General features: G+C 39.2%; 2 protein-coding genes across 2 annotated transcripts; one reads left to right on the top strand and one right to left on the bottom strand.

Moving 5' to 3' along the window:
* Nucleotides 1-2,466: 2,466 nt before the first annotated feature.
* Nucleotides 2,467-11,814, bottom strand: kctd7 (potassium channel tetramerization domain containing 7). Its single transcript, XM_073480011.1, has 4 exons — nucleotides 11,428-11,814; nucleotides 8,948-9,117; nucleotides 6,119-6,297; nucleotides 2,467-5,388 (listed from the first exon to the last, which is right to left on the bottom strand). The coding sequence occupies exons 1-4, from the start codon at nucleotides 11,734-11,736 to the stop codon at nucleotides 5,012-5,014; spliced, it is 1,035 nt and encodes a 344-aa protein (XP_073336112.1). The 5' UTR covers nucleotides 11,737-11,814; the 3' UTR covers nucleotides 2,467-5,011.
* A 3,242-nt stretch (nucleotides 11,815-15,056) lies between these two features.
* Nucleotides 15,057-17,642, top strand: myl10 (myosin, light chain 10, regulatory). Its single transcript, XM_073478886.1, has 6 exons — nucleotides 15,057-15,140; nucleotides 15,636-15,711; nucleotides 15,929-16,033; nucleotides 16,123-16,201; nucleotides 16,591-16,639; nucleotides 17,535-17,642. The coding sequence occupies exons 1-6, from the start codon at nucleotides 15,105-15,107 to the stop codon at nucleotides 17,640-17,642; spliced, it is 453 nt and encodes a 150-aa protein (XP_073334987.1). The 5' UTR covers nucleotides 15,057-15,104.
* Nucleotides 17,643-19,781: the final 2,139 nt, after the last annotated feature.

Raw genomic sequence — 19,781 nt, forward strand, 5'->3', positions numbered from 1 at the left:
GTTGTTTTCACCGGTGTGCGGCTCGTTTATTAGCCCGGGGTCCAAGCGGCGACGTGAGGCCCGCGGGCCTGCGGGAACGTTTCTCCCCTTTCAACACCTTCCAGCTTTTCTTCAATCTCACCGGGCTCCTCCATCATGTCACAGCGGGAGGATGAGCCTCACATCTACACCCAGCTGCCTCCACCACTGCTCATTATTCTCTTAATTAATCTCTGATTCGTCTTCCACTGTTATGTAACTCTACCACCACCAACACCCCCCCATATATATATATAACAGATGATTACATTTCAAGCAGCTGTGATCCAGGAGCTGAAAAAGGTGCTCGCCTACCTTGTGCAGCAGATTCACGGTGGTCACTCCCCGGGTCATTTTAAGTCGTTTTGTTCCCATCAAAAATGCTCCAGCTTGAGAGGGGGGAGATACGCTGTGATTATCAAGCCGCTGTCTGCGAGGAAACCGACTGAAGGATGGCTACTAATTCCCTCTTTCCTCCATCCCTCTCTCCACTGGAAAAAGACATCGGCCGTCAGCCTCCACCCCTCAGCTGGGAGAGAGACATAGGTGAAGACTGGGGAGAGAGAGAGAGAGAGGCACTGAGAAGGAGGAGGAGGAGGAAGAGAGAGAGAGAGGGGGAGGGAGGCGGAGAAATTAGCCTAGTAGTGATACAACAGTGTACTGCATGTTGAAGATGATACAGCTCGTTACATCATAAAACGTGTTTCTTCATCGAGTTAAAGGAGCGATATGTGAGATTTTTTTAGATTAAAGGAGCAGTTTACATAAAAATGAAAGATTCAGTCGTTATCAGCTCACGTTGAGTCCATAAAATGATTTTGCGTCCTCACAGACACCTGAAGTAGAAGTGGACTTATTTGAAAATGTAAAAAAATAAATAAAAATAAAATAAAATGGCTCCGTACAGCTCATCTGGCGTAATCCTAGTCTATGAAAAGACGTTATTTACACCCATTGTAAAGCCACAATCTTGATTGTGGTAATAAGCGTTCTGAAGTGGGTGCACAAGCTCGACCGTTTCACCATCACATCTGCTCGGTTTCACTCGGCGCAGCAGCCCGTTGCGGAAAAGGAGCAGCGTTTCCACCACAACAGGGCCACCCACTTGACGGTGTGTCTTAAACGTGCTTGTCTCGATCCCCGCAGTACTATCGAACAATCACCGCTAACAAAAGTGGCTCCGCAAATTCAGTTAACGTGTTTCATTTCCTGTAACTTCTCCACAATAAAAGCCCCCCCTGTTATTTAGCCATTTAAAAAGCTTTTATTTTGAAGCAGCATCACAGGAAATGGTGTGTTTGCCACCAACATGACTCCTGAAACAGCTGAAGGCGAACGCGATGAAACAGTAAAACACAGCAGATGTTGGAAAGAACAAACAGGACGAGAGAAACTAAAGAGACTCAGGTAGAAGCCACAAAAGTACTGAGAGCTGAACACGCAGTTTTTTAAAAAACATCTGTCTATCAGTTTTCCTACTCCGGAGCAGGTCCATTGCAGGCGTGGCTCTGCTCAACTCAGCGCAGTAAAACTGGTGATGGGAAAGCAGATCGGCATGGCTTGGTTGAAGGAGTAAATATTGTCTTTTTTGGGTGAACTTAAACTTTATTTGTACTTGTATTCTGTATATTCTCTGAATCAAAAGCAAAAAGAAACAGACTTCCGAACCTTGAGAAAATAATAATATGACTAATTTTCAACGTAATGTCAAAAACGACCTACCCCAGGCCTGCGAGCTGCAGGGCTAACTGAGCTAACTAGCTAAGGGCAACTACAATTGGCTGCAGTTAGCGGTTACTCTGGTGATACGCTGCCAGCTACTTTTTTGGAGTATGAATTCAAAAAGGTGACCAACTCTTACGTACTGCACCTTTAAATAGGCACATTCATGAGTAAAGCCTCCACCTTCGCACAGTTCTTTAGCTGTGAGTGAATTCTTTGAATCCCACGACATACAAAACATGAAATATTTCCTAATTTACAACATCTATTTACATATTTTATCCAGTTTGTGGCAAAGTGAAGGGTTCCTCCTTACAATACTTTTCCACTTTTGGTCAAACATCAGGTCAGGAGACAATAAAAAGAAAAAAAAAATGGTTATAATCTTTCATTATGCAGCACAGTGGACCGAACCTATTAACACTTTGATTTGGATTTATGATTTCCCCAATTTGTAACCTAGCAGACAAACCATCTACAGGTCAGCATCTATCAGGACCGTGTGCCTCGGAGCTCTCCATGGTGCTGATCTCTTGTACACACCGGTGGGAAGCTCCAGCCAATAACTCATCACTTCTAATGACCCTCAGACGACGGCCATCTTCAAATGCGGACTTCATTTTGATCAATTTTATTCACTTTGGTATCTATACAATACTGATACTTATCTATACTCTCATAATACGAATACATATTTTAATAAATAAATGAGGGACACATTGTGAAAGCATTTAAATTATTTTTAATTTTTACCATAAATAATAAAAAAAATGACACATCTCTTTTTCACTACAAACAAACGCAAACATAGAACTACAGCTTCCTAGAAGCTAACAGAAACAGATAAATAACAATATAAAACCATTTAAATCTTTGCAAACATAACGGTGTAAATCAACATTAGTAGGAAGAATGTAGCGTCTCTCCTGCATGATTTGTTCAAAGTACAACAAAAATAAGCATGTCGGCTTTCTTAGTGAAGCTAAATGAACTGTTGCTTTCTATAGTTTATAACTAAGGAGTTTATCAGATACTTTCACTTGAGGTAAAAATATATATATATATTAGTTACAATCACAAGGTGCTCAGACTTCATCGTTAACAGTAGGAAATAACATGTATCTTAGCTCTGACTCTAAACCAAAACGTCACTGAATTTCATAATGTCGTAATATTGAAAACGGATGAACGGAAGTTAAAGTGACATCTGAAAGTTTGCATTAGCGTGCAACAAACTTGGCTACTTTCAATCCCCTGTAACCTGGTGACACAAAGCAACCGAGTTAAACATGAAAACTGACTAAATGGACATCACCCAAGCTTTCTCAAGTCTTTAAAAACACACTCCTCAGGAGGTTGCATAATTAAAATATACTCTGTTTATCCAAAAGGAACAGGCTCACAATTATTCTGCACCCTGAAACAAAACTTAGCCCTAAAAAATACAGATTTGACTTCAGTTTACTTACTTACAATATTCAATATTTACTACAAGGTCATTTCTTTGAGTTCTGGAAATGTGGCAAGACACTTCTGAACCCGATCACAAATCAATCCACTGATGAATCAGTTAATGTAATAAATAATGAAATAAATAATAATACATTTAGGATATGACCGTACAAAGGACAATGTTTTTAAATGAGCTCCACGGTCATGTCACTCACTTCTACAGCGACATCATGTCAGACTTCAGATTTATTTGCACATTTTTGCTTCAGTCACTGTAGTTTCACACACACAAGTTGGAACACAACAGACAGGCGAAGTCATGTCCCCTCTGGTGAAACACCATGTGACCTTATTTCAGAGTAAAAATATGTGTGGAAGTGAACGGCAAGAGACAAATCATTTTTTGATCACATCAATCTGTGCCGAGGTGACGGCTGTGTTAATTTTGGTGATGTGCAGTATATTGAGCGAGAAAATGTAGTTCACTGTCATGGTTTGGGTTTTTGGTTCAGTCATTTCCCATTTTATTTTGTAGGTTTTTCTCTTCATGTGTCATGTTTTGCTTTACACTTCCTGTATTTGTCTTTTTCCTGCCCTTTTTGTCCTGTTCACCTGTGTTTCATTAGGGACTCAGTCTGCATTTTCTACTCGAGTGTCCTCTGTGTTATAGCTTTTGATCTGTGTGGCTTTCTGTTTTTATTTCTTAGTTTTGCGCTCAAGTTCTTTCTTGGATTCTCTTTAGCCTGGTTTTTTGTAAATCTTAACCTTATTTTTTCTGTTAAAATTGTTGAAGAATTTGTCAAAGAGTGAAGGAAAACCACCTACTTAAATACACAAGGACTAATTAACTAATGAAACGCAGGTGAACAGGAAAAAAAGGGCAGGAAAAAGATAAAGACAGGAAGTGTAAAGCAAAACATGACACAGGAGGAGTTAAAGCGAAAAACACAAACTATGACAGTTTCATGGGCAATTACACAACACAAACTGATATTTTACTATCTTTACAACAAATAATGACTTTCTTTACTGGGAAAATTGGCTTTTTAGATTCAGACACGATCAAAAATTTATTCGTCTCTCTTGACATTGTTTTTTCTCAAATAAGGTCGCATGGAGTGCACCGGTAGGGCCGGGACTTCACCTCTCTAAAGATTTGAAGCCTTAAAAGACACTTCAGGTCAGGACTTTTAAAAGAGTAAATGCCATGTTTTTTCTTACAAATGAAAAATTGAGTGCATAAGCAAAGTACGCACCATAGTTTAATAATTCAATAAACTCAGGGATTTGGCAGCTACAGACATACTTGATCTGGTTTGATCAGTAGAATATGTTGGCAGATGTTAGCAAATGTTGGCTATATCCAGACTATAGCTATATAGTATAGCTGACATCAGTTGGCCAAATCACTAGCGATGCAATGACTAATTGATTTAGTATTTTTAATAACCAGGAGCTAAAATCATACCAATATCCCATTTATCTCTTTATAGCCATTTGAACCACAAATCTCTGAAACCATTTTGGAAATCAGTGGCAATATCCAGCTCTAAGTAAAAGTGCTTTTCATTCGCCTGAATTTCACTGGAAAGTGTTGGTATTAAATTGATTATCTTTTCTTTTTCATTATGATGTAAAAAAAATAAATAAATAAAATATTTGGGGAAACACATGATGAAGATGATTTAAAGGGTCACATTTTAAGACATCAGCACAAAATATTGGCATATTCGATACAAAAACCAATATCTGCCGACTTATCGTAAAAATCGAACATCCATCCTTTTTCTTTTTGGTCCACGACTGCCTCCCTCCAGCTTCACCACCATGTGATCTTAAACTCATAGATGGGCCTCTTGCAGTAGTAATGGTTGATAAGGTGCTTGTCACACACACCGATGCACTGCTGCTCGGCAGTGATGCCGCGCTCGGACAGATCACTGACGATGCAGTGCAGCAGGTCGTAAACGTCTGCCACCGCCTCCCAAGGTCCGAAGGAAACGTCCACCTCGCAGTGATGCTCAAAGAGCTTTGCCTCGCTGTCCGAGCGCTCGAAGCGAAGAGAGTTAAAAAGAGGACGCTCGTATGGCGTGATCGGCATCTCCTCCTTGTAGACGCAGATCTTCAACTTGGCAAACCGCGCCTTTTTCTGCATGGCCCTCAGTTTGGCGATCTCCACGATTCGCTCCAGATTCTCTGAAATGAAAACAGTTACGATGTTAATTACATCAATAAATATATTTATCCATGTTTTTTCTACAAAACAAAATTATCTGATCTAGTTTTATTTCTTCTGACCTGAAATAAAATGGTCCAAATATATAAAACAACTCCTAAACTGAGGAGTCAGGTCTGTTTGTGCCATGTACTGTAAGGATGACCCATCCACACCCTACCAAGCTCTGTGTTTGCACGTCCTGTATGAAGCTCTCCTATTCACCTCACGTCAGTGTGAGACTGAACAGGTTGTGAACATTAATTAAGCTGTCACTTAACGTTGTTTCTACCTTCTGAGCAAACAAGAACTCACTTTAATCTTTGAGTTTGAGCTATTTTTACCTTTGGCTACAAATGCTGAAAGCTGATTCAAGTTCAATAAAAACACAGTGCTTGATTCACAAATCTTTGTCCATTGTATAATTTATCAGGAAACCCAACAGGATATCAAAGGCTCCTGCAGTTTGGCTCACCTTGCACGTTTAGTTCAGAAGCCAAGGCACGTACCGAACCAAATACATCATGTAGAAGGCATTGTGAAACAGTGTGAATCAAATCTTCTGAGGACATCATAATCTCTAGTATATATCCTGTATAAACATCCATAAATGAGTTTAAAAAAAGAAAGCCCTTACAAGTGCAGAACTTGCTTAGGAATCATCACGTTTTTAAGTTTTCTTTAGCGTAGCAGAAATCCAGCTGCAGTTACCTTTATAGTAGGGCAGCAGATCGAGGAAGGCTTGTCGAACTTTCTCCCCTGTGAGTGGCTGAGTGTCCTCCAGGCTGTCCAGCAGTGGGCCAATGGCGTAGTACTGAGCCTCTCTGTGCACCGCTCGCACCCGGTCCCTGTGAGGGAGCTCACCTTCTCGCAGGAAGTTCAGGATGTCCCTTTGGATGGAAACAGAATCACTGGAACAAATCCACAAAAAAAATATATTCCTACCTGATGAATCCTACCTTAAAAACTTGGCGTCAATGTAAATCAAATAAGTGATTAAAATTTCAATGGTAAATTATGCTCTTATTGTTTCACTATGACACGATTTACAAGACACGTAATCTGGATTATTATCTCGAAAAAAGGTTTCGTCGACATTTACACTGATATAAATATATCTGTGAGAGGCCAATATCAGCCGATAATACACTTTAACTTGCCCTCGATTCAGATTGGAAAAGATAAAATCTGTGTCTAAGTGGTGATTATCAAACTAATTTCAACCTCCAGCTTTTTCCTCACACATTCCCACCTGATGTGACTGACTGAGCCAGCTTTTCTTCCTCTACTTTTGTTCTCAGCACTGTGTGAAAGTACACAGAGAACCACAGACAGCTGGACTTGTTTGTATCAACATACTTGGCCAGGAAAAGTTTTGTTCTGCTTCTCTGCAGCAGAACCTGCAAGGCTTGTGAACACTGAGGATTAAAATGAATGCAGAGAAACACAGAGAAGTCCTTGAGGAAAAGCTGCTGCAGTGAATAACACAACAGAAACCTGGAGGAAGATTTATCTTTCAGCAAGACAATAGTCTCAGAAACAGAAGGCTGGCTAAAAACAAGACAGTATTAATGCTCCCAATGAAAAGGCTGAGTACACCTGCAGTTGACCCGCCTCCTCCATTTTCCTTTTCAATTTAATTATATAGTTAGACATCTTCCATCTCTCGTTCTGTCTGTTCCCTTTTAAATCTTTAATGCACACCTCCTCACACATACAGACACAGAGGCATTCATACAGCGCTGACCTTACCGACGTTCCACTTCTTACATAAGTCCTACATCTTCACTCTGCTTGTTTTCACATTCATATTTAAAGCAATTTGCTTTTGCTTTTTAACCACGACAGCAGCGTGGCTCCAGGGATGCTAACGTTGGACGGTTGGTCCGCCACTTAAATATCTTTCAAGGTTCATGGTCCCCAGAGGACGAAGCAGAGGATGTGGTTTTGAGTGAAATGTCTCAACAAATATTATTGGTATGAAATTTGGTCCAAACATTAATTTCCCCCTCAGGATGAACTGTATTAACATTAGTGATCAATTCAAGATTTTACCTTGTCCAACAACCACATTATTATAACCAAATACCTGCTAAATTAATGGCATTTCCTTCAGCCTCAGCTGTACTTTGTATTTAGCTCTACTGTTACAGTTACGACTTAAATATACACCGAAATAAACAAGTTTGCCACTTTCACATATCTCTGACGTCACGGTGATTTCATCTCAAGATACAAAATTTGTCATTGTGAGCATTGAGAGCATGTTAGCATGCTGATGTTAGCATCAGAGTCTTAGACAATTACAACTGAACCCCACTCAAAGTTGAAATCCTTCTTTCAAACTTGGGGCGAATCCCTCTACACTGACTTAATGCATCTGTAGATACCAGTATTTGCATAAGGCAGGTGAATGGAATAATTAGATATGTTTCCAGGTATAAAAATGCTGTAAAATAAAATGTATAATGGCGTCTGTTACCTCAGTTATCGCTTTCCCTCCTCTATTTTCCTCATTTATAAATGCAAGCAGGCTGCACTGCTGAGGGTTCACTCCTGTGTACACTTGCCAAAGAGATATAATTTTGTTATGGTCAGCTAAGTCTTTTGTTCACCTTTGGCTTTGTGCAGCTGGAACATTTGAGGTCCAAAAATGGACATTTCAACGAGAAAATTACAAACTCAGACTTTGACTGGAACACAGCATAAGACCGTAATCTTGTTATTTTGTTAGTTTAGGCTGTCAATTACAGTTAATTTAAAATTAAAAGTAATATTATACATTATTGTATTGTAGGTTTTAGGCTGGAGGCAGCGGTGAACATACCTTCTTACAGATCTCAGGGAAGTTCTGTTCAGCTCTGATGAGGTTCATGATACAGAGACATCCCACACAGCTCATTATTTGTAATTACCTAATTACCTTTTCACTCTGTTTCCTCTGACTTTGCTCATGACTTTCCACTTGCCCTTTCCACTCCTCCACAATGCAGAGCGACACTGCCGTGTAACTAAAGGCTCATTGTGTAATTGTGGAAATGCAGACTGTTTTGGCAGATATATACATCGACCAATTCTATCTTACTAAATATTTATATGGACATGTATATGTCAGCCAAAGTAACAAGTAAGAAAAGTGCAGCAGCACAGAAATAGATATGCAAATATGTTTACAGCACTGGCAGACGGCAGCCAGACTAATTTGTGTCAAAGAATGCCTGACTCACGGATACCTGTCAGATTATGATGAGTTGCCATCAGCAGATTTAAAACCGCCTTGAGACTGCAGTGTGAGCTTTTTAAGAGGCTAAATATCTGTTTCCATACACACACACACTTTCTACTTACACATAACCCTCCTCTCCCAAGTGTTGCTGTCATACTCACGAGAAGATATTACTTCAGTCACTCCACAGAAAAACAACAACCATATTAAATGATTGCGATAATAATGTTGATGTCTTCTTATGTATGACTAATGAATCAATAGTAAATATATTGTTAATATTTTATATATTTCACAAAAGTGCTACTACTCACCCAAAATACGATCCATCCCGATCGATGAAGTAGCGTCCCTCAGCGTCCCGTGGGATGTAATGACGCCCGCTGAACATGGCGGCCAACATGGTGTCCTCGAATCGCCGCAGCGTGGAAAGGCGAGTGGTGAAGTACGTGCCCCCGACATTCAGAGAGATGACCTCTGGAAACTTTACAATGAGAATGGAAAATAACATCATGAATTTCAGTGTTCAAATCTTCTTCTCATGCTTTTATTCTTGCTCTTGTTTGCTTTACAAGATGCACACAAAGTCTGAAAGTAGCCTAGTTTTTGTTATGTGTTCTTGTAATTTTCTGTAGCCAGTCTACCCATTAGGTTCCTTCCTGTACATTGAATTGTTATATTCAATGGTATGCACCCACCTCCAGGACAGGAGTTTATCTTTTAACCTTGTTTGTTTTACAATTGGAAGACCTAATTGACCTTAATTTGAATGGATGCCAGGGAGATGCTGCTGGCGCCCTCTGTTTGATGGCTTTTACACGGGCTATATTTATATATACATACATTATACCAGTACTGTTTGTCTTTAATTAAATTAATTTTACCTGATAATGGTCTGAGGACTGAAACTTTGTTATATATATATAAGTCCACATGTTCTATAGTGTGCAGGATCTCCTCACAAATTATAGGACTTGAAGGGCAATTTACTATGTAACCACTAGGATGCACTGTACTATAATCTATCTATAATCATGCTAGTTGTTAGAGAGGTAGTTAACAGTGACTTTAACCATCCTAACAGTAGTTTTGCAGTGCTGTTTTTTTAACTACAATTAATAACAGATGTTAAATGATAAAGTGGTGCAACTTCCTGACTCCCAATTTTCCAGGGAGACTCTGGTTTTTCATTGCTCTCTTCCTGTTTACTCTCAGGATCACAATAATAACACATTTTCAAATCTTTTTCCTCTTTTAGTTATCATATCCTGTTTCTGCTACTGTACAGTGAGCCCTCGTCCTCCTCAGTTAATTAGAGAGGGACAAAGAAAGGTAGGGAGAAAGAAATACAACATTCACCCTTGAAAGAAGTATTTTTGTTTCTTACAAAATTTTTTGAAGGAAAGGGGCGATGATTTTTTCTGATGATCACGGGGGTCGCACCGATGTCAATCACCACTGAGAAAAACAGGGCGGTGTTAGTTCAAGACAGAGCTTCTAATTATTCTGCATTCCTTCCTGAGAATTTAAACTAAAATTTGAAGTATTCAACATGAATTTGACATTTAAAATCACCAGAATGAAGGCGACAAAGACTCTGCAACTCTAATGTCTCTGGGGGAGGACACTCAGACCTCTATTCTTGACATCTCACGGTTGGTAAGTGTGTCAGGTTGTTGTAGCTTACGTGAGAGACTGAACGTGCTGTTCTGAATCTCTCGACAGCCACCAATTCACTGTCTGACCACAGAAATAAGAGGATTATTCTGCGGTGGACCTGTAGATCCATCAGCAGGCTGGAGTCACATGCTGGCTCATTAACTTAAGTCATGTGACAGCCAATCATGACAGGTCCCAGCTGGATTAACCGACTGACAGATATCTGTATAAATAGAAATATACAGATACAAAGACACAGCAATGTAGTGTAGTCTAATCATTTGGTAGTAATGTTATATATTGGTCACTATGGTCATAATTATGATTGTTTTATGGAAGCTTGAAGGTGCACTATGTAGTGTTTTTTATGCCTAAACAAACTTAATAAACAATCTCTCTTCAGAATAAACATGGCAGAATAAACAAACTGACCTTAAAGGACAACACAGACTTCCGTTTTACTTTGTTTATATTTGGCGGACCCTGCCACCTTTCTAGATTCAAACAGTCCTCTGAGAACAGCTTGTTTATTCAGTTATGGAAAAAATAAATATTCCTGAGTTTGTGCAATTACCTCATTAATATGATCTGAATCTGAAATCGTTAGAAAATAAAATGTGTTAAAACATTTCCCCCTATGTCGTTATGGTGAAGAAAATGTAATCAGAAGAGAAAGATCTTCACTGACTGATGTTTTTATATCTAAACAAACTGAATAAACAAACTGAATAAACAAACTGACCTTAAAGGACAACACAACCTCATACTGTTTTACTTTGTTTATATGTGGCGTACCCTGCCACCTTGCTAGCTTCAAACAGTGTTTTGCTCTTATTTTCCTCTGAGAACAGCTTGTTTATTCAGTTATGGAAAAGATAAATATTTTCTGAGTTTGTATTTTTACTTTATTTATATTGTAACTTTGAATTTCTTCTCCAAAACTACATTGTGCCTCTTTAAAGAGACTGAATGTGACAGTGACTCATAGTACTGTCCGTGTATTTGTACTTTGTTTGGAGTACTTTCTGCTGTCACTGAGTAGTAAATCGTGGGGATGTGAAGTATTATATTTGAAGCTAAAGTGTTTGCTAGCTTGTGAGCCGCTTTGACGTGATTTTAAAAGGGGGCGGCCTACCTCCTGCTCCTGGGTGCTCAGCGCGGAGCGGAGCGGCTTGCTCAGGGTGAAGCTCGGGGTCGGGGAGGCCGGCTTTCGGAACTCGTCCTCCGCAGAGTCCGAGCTGGACATGGCATCGCCCGGTTTCTCGGTGTCACCCGCGGCCGAGAACACCACCATCACTCTGGGTAGAGGCAGCGTCCGTCGCTCCTGGATGAACCTCCTCACCCTCGTCGTGGCGCCGGGCAGCGGGCTGAAGGACAGCGCCTGGCGGTCCCTGCCGCTGCAGCCCTCGGAACCGTTGGACCCGCTCGAGCCATTCTGCTGCATGCGCGCGGCGAGCCAACCGTCGGCACCGACCAGGGCAGGATAGCACGAGCCACAGCGCGCGACTGTGCCGACAACAACAACAATAATGCGGGAGCAGGGCGGTGGGGCGCGAGCAGCCGCAGGGACACACCTCGCTCTCAGAGCGAAAGCGGAAGTGGGAAATGTCCGCCTTCAGCGAGACGAACTTCAGAACCACAGGTCCGCTGAATGTTGTATCCCGAGCGTTAGCCGTCCACTCTGGGCCCGAGCTGTCCTCGCTCATACGTGCTGTGACGTGGAGTCCACACCGTCATCACGTCAAGGACGAGGAGCGCTCTGAGCCGCGAGGGAGTAGAGTCAGAGGCAGACTGCACTGTGATGAACACAACAAATAAAGTTTTTAAAAAGTACTCTGATTACATCAGCGTTTCTTATTTATGTCATAAGTTGTTTCTAAACATTAAAAATAAAGAAAAAATAAACACAGATCTGATGACTTCATTTCAAACACCTTCATTTCAAACACCAAAATATTTGATAAAAACAAATTTTGCTAAACTTAGAAAACCATTCATAGGTCTGTTGTGACATTAGTAGCCTAATTTAAACATTTCAACATTTTACACAGTTTATATTCATTTCATCACTGACTTTTAGTGTTTTGGGTTATTTAGAAAATATTTATGTATTTAATATTTATTGAAAATAGTATGTAACCTACATGTAAGGAGAACAAGGAGAAGACAATGGCTATGAACTGCTGTGGTAATCTTCTCTAAGTAGCTAGCTAGCTAAAACACAGCTGGCCTAGCTTGTTGTAGCTTATTTTTTAGCAAGTCAGCTCCCATATTTAAGAAAAATCATATCGGATCCAGTTAATAAAATGGATTTAATTCAAGACAGCATGTATTTTGTTATTGGCAAAATGGGACTCCTTATCAAAAGCCTTCAGAGCAAAGTATAAGCATTGTTTTAGGGTTATTTTATGTATTCCTTGATTACTTGATATGCATTGCAAAACTTAATTGTCCCAATTTAGTAGATGTCTCAAAATATCTGATCTGATATTAAAGGTACTTAAGTATTAAAAATAATTTTCCGGCAATCAATGTTGGCCTAGTGGAGTATCAAAAGTAGGCTACAAGGAAAAGTTATTCATAAGACATGTATATTACCCGCTGATTACCTGCGTGGTCCAATATAGGAATCTTTTTTTTTTTTTTAATCAAATTACCATATAATAAATACATTTGTAAGTAAAAAGACATAAAATGAAAATACACTTCTTTGGCTCTGAAATTATCAAATGAATGTAGTAAAAAGACATTTGCCTCCAAAATTAAATGTTCTTGGTTTTAATGCGTTGACTCTCTGACTTCACCCAAAGGTTCAACCCAGAAATCTCTCGCTGTGAGGCGGCAGTATAGCGTTATGTGTGTTAAATTGAAAGAATTTCACAAATGACCCGAAATAGTTTTTTCTCATTTTTGCTCTCCTTCTTCATGTGTCCTGTGTTTGTCTATCTCAGCAATCACAGACTGACCAAGTCCCATTTAATCAACGTACACAGCTGTGTGCACACATGCCCACTTGTGCACACAGTCCATGCAAACACTATAAATGGACATAAAAATATACACCTGCTTTAGATGACATGGCCGTAGTCCAGATCATGCGTCTCCCCAAAAGTTTCAAGGTTGTCTGGTCACGAGTTAGAGGTACAGCTGTGTGACAGAATCACACCGTGGACGCTTACAAAAGATGAATCTCAGCACTTTTCCAGATACTCAAGGTTCAGCACAAGCTTTTTTTTCACACTATAGAGTAATTCAAGTCAAATTAATCTGCTCTCCTTCTGTCCTGAGCTGCTCTGTGATTCACACTGAAAATTGATTCATTAACAGGAAGACTCAAACAAAGCTTGGGCCATAAAATTAAATCGTTTATTTACCTTGCAAAGGTCGCTATAATTCTTAAAGCCTCATCTAACCCTCGGGGGGTTTTTATTTTATTGTCGAGCTAATGTGAATGCTACTGTGAGCTAAGATTAGCTTGGATAAAGCTTCAGGTATGAGCATTTGTCCGTGGCCCATATCTACCCTGTGATGACAGCTCCCCCCTTCAATACAATGGACAACAATAGAAGTTTTATGGATGATAAAGATGGTTGTGAAGTGTTTGTCTCTATAAGGCAGGAATACCTGGAATATTGATCCACCCACAGTTTTCTAAACTTAGCCCAGGTGGCTGATGTGGTCCAACTATATAACTGCAGAGAGAGACAGAAAAATTATCTCTCAAGTCAAGAAGTGCAGAGAAACTCGTCACCATGGTAAGGCTGTCCTCCTTCTCCTTCTTCTTCACATCCTCCTTTGTTTGTCTGCTCTCCTCACCTTTGTTTGTTCAGGTCTCTTCTCTTGGATCCGTCATCCGAGGACTCTGGAAGAATATCCAGTTTATATCTGACAGTTAAAGTATGGATAAGGGTTAGATATTCAAAGGTTGCCGTCAAGGTTAAATCACATAAATGTTAAGATGCACTCTAGATAAATGGGAAAAACTTGCTTGCGTTGCTCTCCTAGGGATTTCAACATATGTTGGCAATCTCAGGATGTTTGAGAGGCGTGGGTGATAAATATAAAAAGGGAACCAGCTCTTTGCGGCGGGGCATCAGTGCACAGACAGTCGTGATACATTTATAGTGAACGCAGGGAACTTCACCATGTTTTGTCCATTGGAAGGGCACCCTGAGGGGCTTGAGTTCACCAGTGGGTGACAATACGTCCAGCCTATATGCCTACGACGCTGACTTTAAGTATTTTGATTACATGTGAATGCATCATCTAATATTATGACGTTAAGTGTCACATTTGATCCAAAGTTTTCTGACTTGTTGAGTTGATGTGGATACATTCAATATGTTCAACTCAGACTAATACTGTACATAAACCTTACACATGAAGTCATAAACATGGGTTTTTCAAGTGTTTATTATTTAAGTATTAAACATAGAAGTGATGCATTTCAAATGTGTATTTCTGTCTCCTGTAATAAATCGCACATCTAGCTATTTGATTCATACACGTCGACTCAACATGACAGAAAAACTTTGCATTAGGTGGAAATGTAACCCCTTACATTGAACATATGTAGGCAAATAAAATAAAAAAATTAAATTATGCAATTAAAATACAGCTTCTGAAGAACTGACGAACTCAAGAAGCCTCTCGGATGAAACATCTTCAAGAAACTGAAACGAGTCCACTTGCCGACGATATAGACATTATTTACAAGAGGGCTAACCTCAAGCAACATCTCTTAAATTCTCCCATCAGGCACCGAAGAAAGCGAAGAAGAAGACGGCCGAGTCGGGCTCCAATGTGTTCAGCATGTTTGAGCAGTCACAGATCCAGGAGTTCAAGGAGGTGACATGACATCTACAATCTTTACAAGTCTTGTATCATAAATAATTTTGTCGGAGCATAAGAGACTAAAGTAAAGTAGACTTCTGCTTTAAGTTTGTTCCACCAGCTGTAAGATCCTTGATTTATCATCTGTGAAACACTTTCCCGTGTTGAAGGGTGAGCATTATTGCAGTTGGCAGTATTTTTCTACTCGATTCAGAAATAACAGACACGTGGCTTGTGCTGGAAAAATACTTGTTGATTCTGACTCCGGTCTTTATGCTAAGCTAGGCTAACAACATCCTGACTGTACTTAGTGCACAGACACAAGATTGAGATGAATCTCCTCAGCTCACTCTTACAAAAACATATAAATGTAGGTCTATTTAAAATCAGCTCCATCACCAACTAGAGTTTTTAAATGAAGATGTGAAGTGAAGATGCTTTAATGTCACAAAATGAAAAATGATCATACATCTACAGTGAAATTAAATCTCTGTGTGTCTTTGACTGCAGGCCTTCACCATCATGGACCAGAACAGGGATGGTTTCATTGACAAGGGAGACCTGAGAGACACGTATGCTGCCCTGGGTGAGCCACCTCTTACTGTAGGCTACAAAAATCAGGTTTTAGAGGCCCGGGTCCCAAATGGTAGGGCTCTACCAACATTCAGACATCAGTCAAAGTATAATAAGTATTTCCTCTTGCTAAGAAATCTTTATATTTTATCTTTGGTGTTTGTTTGTTGTTGTGTGTCTCGCCTATGTGTAGTGGTGTGAATTTTTGATTGACAGTGTTGTTTGTTCAGGTCGTCTGAATGTTGGCAACGATGAGCTGGATGAGATGATGAAGGAGGCTCCTGGCCCCATCAACTTTACCATCTTCCTGGCTATGTTTGGCGAGAAGCTCAAAGGTTGGTCAGGATTTCTGTGAACTACAGCTGGATTCTTCAATGACACGACGAAACATACATGAAACATCTTTTTATTTGTTATCGTTCAGGAACTGACCCAGAGGAAACCATTCTCAATGCATTCAAGATCTTTGACCCTGAAGGAACAGGCGTCCTACGAGGAGAGGAGTGTGTATTTTTCTTTATTTACTTTACAACAAGACAACAAGACATTGTCATAATGATAATGCTACCATGTTAATGTTACCGATTAGCACAAAGCACCAAGTAAAGACAAAGTATGCTAATGGGTATTTTTAAAGATAATTAAGTGTTGCACTTTTAAAACCTTTCAATGAAATGTACGTGATGGAGAGACAATTAAAGTTTTAGTTATATTTACACATAGTTTTGTGACGATAGCTTTATTTTACGGATAAATCAATCTCTATGTATTGTTGAAGATATAGCCTACCATCATCAGCAAAGTAGTTGCAAAAAACTACTTTATTAGAGTTTCATTTGCTCAAATTTTAAGGGGAAAAAAGTAATGCAGTGTGATCGTTTTCCTTTCACAGCATCAAATACCACCTTATGTCTCAGGCCGACAAGTTCACAGAAGATGAGGTAATGCATGTCTGCCATCTGTTTTTTGCTTTTTTTTAACCTCTGACAGGACGATACAGGGATCCCAGCATAATGAAAGGGTTACATATCAGTGATACATACGTATTGTCCTGCCAGGTGTGTTGTAATTGTGACACAAACCAAAGCAGAGCCTGCATGCCATGCCGTGTTGTGGTAAACCATAGATCAAGTATTGGGGGAACCTGCTCACTTGGTGGAATTTTTTGAAAGTTGTGAAAATGTGAAGCAAAAGCAGGAATTGTTGAGTTTCAGTAATATCGTATCTGATACACCTAAAAGTGATACCTGAAAGTGTGAAGAGGAACGTAGGCAGTGAAACTGAATCCCAAACCACAGAGAATTAGTTTCCAAAATACAAAATCACTGAGGGCTGAACACAAAGCGGTTTCACTCTAGTTGCCAGCTCAGTTACACACACTGATGCTGCATTTATGTCATATCATTTAAACCACAATCACAACAACTGAGTCGGAAAATACATCAGCCTTTGTCTTGCAAGTCAGAGCCGGAGATATCTGGAATTTCTAACGGCAACAACAGCAAGGGGATGAAGAGGGAGAGAAAGTCCCCAGACTCCCTTATAAATTCACTTAATTTTGTGAGTTGTTGAGTTAGAAGAAACTTTATGAACTTTTTGAAACGCTGTCAATGACAAATTCTTAATTATTTGGGCCTTCTTGTAAATTCGGCATATGTTGTAGCCTCGTTTTAGGGGGTGCCGCACCCCCCTCGGCACCCCTAGTTCCCACAACTATGGCAACAATATCTCCCACTATAGTAAAAGTGTAAGTTAAGTAAGTAAGTTAATTTTTAAAGCAGCCTCCTTGAACATAAATCTGACTTTTTACTCTAATTTCACCTCCCTTCCTTTTAGGTAAACCAGATGTTCACAAACTTTCCCCTGGATGTTGCTGGAAACCTGGATTACAAGAACCTGTGTTACGTCATCACCCACGGAGAGGAGAAGGAGCAGGAGGAGTGAAACAGCCACTATCAAACCCTCAAATCACCTGTCAATCATCTGTCATCTGAACATCCTCACATTGATTCTGTCTTGTTTCACCCACGATAAACAATAAATGTTTCCTGTGTTCATTGCTCCTGAATGAGCTGGTCCATTAATATTTCGGTTATGATACTTATATTTACCTAAATGATGATAAATATGTATCTCACACATTTAGGTAACACAGCTGGTGCCATTAAATACGTAAGTCTTATTTTTACTCTCATGTGCAGTGAAACACAGAGGTCACCTGTCAGTAAAGACATTCATTAACCTGTTTTTTTATTAAACTAAATTCACTAAAATCTTCAATGTATGACTGTACTAAGAAGAAAACCCTTGAAATCCAGTTGATTTGCACTGAAAGGCAGGTCTTAGTTTTTCTACCACACTTGCAGATATATCAAACCATATCATCTTCAAAAGTGAGTGAACATCGACCACACATGTGACTCATGATCTACAACAGCGAGGAACTGAAACCTTATATTTTAATTTGCAATGCTAAATTAATACCTACATATCTGCACCAGCTGACACATCTTCTTTCAGCCACAGACCCAAAGATAAAAGTAATGCTAGACTCTAATTATCAAAAAACATTTGTCCTGGTAGGCTATCCAAAACAGTAGGCTATCCTTTTTCATCAATCAATCAATCAATCAATCAATCAATCAATCAATCAATCAATCAATCAATCAATCAATCATTTTTTATCTGTATAATGCCAGTTCACAACAAACGTTATCTAATGACACCTTCCACTTGGAGCAGGTCTGGACACTTTATGTTTTAGCTAGCCTACTATTTATATTGTGTAACAAACCCAACAAGGAGCTACTTAAATAAGTCAATGTTTAATTAAATACATTAAAATATGTAATTTAAAGGTAAAGTTCAACCACATTAAACTATCTACATTTCACTAGGTAGATGCTAGCCTCCCCTGCTAATGTTTAGCAAGTTAGCTTATAGAAAGACAAGCTAGTTTTGTTGATCCCCCTTCCCCCATTTTGATTTAAAATTTTAGCTAGCTTAAATTTGATTTTACGATTCCACAATACAAGAACAAGTGGGTAAATTGTGTTACGCTAAATGTCACCAACTTGCCCAAACTAGCTAGTTAGTCTAACTCTGTCAGAAAGCCTAAGCTACTGCATTTTGGCTTTAAAGGTCAGAAAAGTGACAAACAACAACATATACTGTTCACTTCACAACATCACTAAACATCTTGTGTCTTAAATGAAAATACTAAACATCATAAGCATTGCATTAGTGTGATGTTTCTGTGTCCACTTCAAACCACACGGAGACTGCGCTTCAGGGAGGTCTTGAATGGTGACGGATGTGGTGAGGTGTTGAAAGAGGAAACACAGCTTGTTCTGCTGCTGCCATCTGATACTGGAGAAGAATGAAGGCAGCCGGACCACTGAAGGTAAAACAGAACAAAAGATATTCTGTTAGTGAATTAAAGCATTGCATTGTGGATGTTATAGACAAATTTACATGTGATCAGAGTGGCATTGTGATGATTTTAGAGGACGTTACGGACAATATCAGTTTCCAATAAAGGACCTACCATATACTTATAAATGTTTTTGTAGAAGTTTGAATAATATTTAGTATTTTTGTACTGTGTGCTCAGACTAAATATTTCGTTTTGGTCAAAAAAACCCTCCAACAAAGGTAAATTAATTTACTTCAAAACAATTTTTAGGTATTCTATTTTACTTAAGACTCTTGATTTTACTAGCCTACATCTAAGAGTGCCATAAACCTTTTACTCTACTACATTTATGTGTTAGTTGTATTAGTAGCTTAGAAGATGACGATTTTTAAAACGACATAACCATTTTTTATAGATTAACCTCGCCACCTAAATAAAATATCAGAAAAATATTGAAATGCACTTTATTTAATGCACATGTAATAAAAGTACAATGCTATAACAATATGCTGTGCACCGTCATACTATACTTAAAATGATGAATGTAGATCTTTAACTTGTATTTTCAAAGCGCTGTATTGCTGTTTTCGTCCAATGACATTTAAATAGTGCTGAGTCAAACAGGTCAATAAATATATGTGTATACTGGCAGGAAGGAAGGAAGTAAA

Source organism: Pagrus major, chromosome 13 (genome assembly GCF_040436345.1).
Source record: "Pagrus major chromosome 13, Pma_NU_1.0".
Taxonomy (NCBI): Eukaryota; Metazoa; Chordata; class Actinopteri; order Spariformes; family Sparidae; genus Pagrus; species Pagrus major.